The sequence below is a fragment of the Selaginella moellendorffii genome, unplaced genomic scaffold (assembly GCF_000143415.4).
Source record: "Selaginella moellendorffii unplaced genomic scaffold, v1.0 SELMOscaffold_93, whole genome shotgun sequence".
In the NCBI taxonomy this organism is placed as follows: Eukaryota; Viridiplantae; Streptophyta; class Lycopodiopsida; order Selaginellales; family Selaginellaceae; genus Selaginella; species Selaginella moellendorffii.
In genome coordinates this window covers 528705-530344 of record NW_003314354.1, presented here as the reverse complement: position 1 = coordinate 530344, position 1640 = coordinate 528705, and the positions used below count along the sequence as shown (strand labels likewise).

General features: G+C 58.4%; 1 protein-coding gene across 1 annotated transcript in view; it reads left to right on the top strand.

Annotated features, from left to right (window-relative positions):
• Positions 1–382, top strand: part of LOC9628947 (spermatogenesis-associated protein 20) — a 3576-nt gene extending 3194 nt beyond the window's left edge. Inside the window, exon 10 of the mRNA XM_002989066.2 lies at positions 173–382. Coding sequence (XP_002989112.2) covers positions 173–382 — 210 coding nt within the window. The remainder of the gene's footprint in view (positions 1–172) is intronic.
• Positions 383–1640: the final 1258 nt, after the last annotated feature.

Here is a 1640-nt window from a genome sequence, read left to right as displayed (position 1 = left end):
GATGTGCTGGCGTTCCTTTCAAGCGACAGATTTTGGTGGCAGGCGTCAAAACGTCAGGCGAGTTTGATGCATTGGTGACGACAAGTCATCTCTTCTTCGACCCGGATTCGACCGTAAGATTTCCATCTTTCACTTGGCTTTGTGACGATATTTGTTTTGTCCCGCGATGCAGATTATCCAGATAGATCCGGAGCTGCCTAGCGACGTAGACTTTTGGCAAGCCAAGAATCCGATGCTCCTGGCCATGGCACAGGGAAAAGCCCCGGAGAGCAAAGCAGTAGCCTTTGTTTGCCAGGATTTCAAGTGCTATGCTCCAGTCTCAGACGCGGCTGCACTGGAGCGGCTCCTGAACAAGAACAAGAGCAAGGTGGCAGCCGTTTAGCTTATCTGTAAGTAGTCGATGTCGAGATGTAGAAGGAAGGACCTTGAGAAACTCATTCGGAAGGATGTACAATACAGAAAGCCTGTTGAGGAGAAAAAATGCTGTTCCCGAAAAGAAAGAAAAAAACGTTTTTTTCTCAGACACGCACAACTTGGTGCACGTTCAACTTGAGCTGCTCCTGCACGAAGACGATCCGGATGCTGCCCAGATCGATCCTGTCGGCGTACTCGGGATAGCTGGCGTGCATGCTCTCTTGCAAGACCTTGGCCGCCTTGAGCACGAAGTAGTAGTCCTTGTTGTTGGTGAGGAGGATGGTCGACTTGTAGAGAAACGCGCACTGGAGCAGGGTGACGAGGAAGTCCATCGATTTCGCGGGATCCCTGGGCAACTGATACCGCGCCTCCACGATCCACTGCATCACCTCCTCCGCCAAATGCCCGATGCTGTTCCGGTCCCCCTCGTCCAGAAACGCGCCCGGGACACACACCTTGTGCATCCGGTTGCACGCGATGGCGTACCTGTGAATGAGCTTCGGCGGCGCGTTGAGCCGCCCGCGGTCCTCCAGCGCGCGGAGCATGCCCAGGAACACCTGCCGGTCGGGCGACGCCTTGTCCAGCCGCATCCGCGAGAAGATGGCGCCGATGTTGGCGTCCATCACCACCGTGTCGTCCGACGCCAGAATGTCGGGCACCCCCAGGCTCGGGAAGTGGGGGCGCTGCTCCTGCCACTCGCGCCACCACGCGTCGTAGCCGCTGACGATGATCTTGTCGCTCCTGGCCTCCCGGGCCGCGAGCTCATCGCTGGGAAGTGGCGGCGGCGGCGGCGGCAGCTTGTGTGCGGTGGCGACGAGGGCGGCGCTGGAGCAGCGCCGGATGAGCTGATAGGCGCCATTGCTGCTGCCGCTGCTAGTGTTGCTGCTGGCGGTGGCGCGCTTGACGACGATCCGGGCGAGGAGAGCCCAGCCCATCAAACTCTCAACCGAGAAGAGGGGAAGAAACCCTCATCCCTCTGTGCCGGCTGAAGATTCCGACGGCGAAGATTGCGCGTGACATGGCACTGGCAGTGAAATTTGGCGCCCCGAGAACTCTCATTCAGTTGGCTTGCCCTAAAGCCTAGCTAGCACACCGCAGCACAGATTTCTCGCAGCGCGGAGCGATGAGGACGCCCCAGCCTCGTCCCAAAGGTATGCCACTGATCCATCGGCGCCATTCACCGCCTGTAGGTCACATTCTTGCGTCTCTCGCAGCTGCTAAATCCA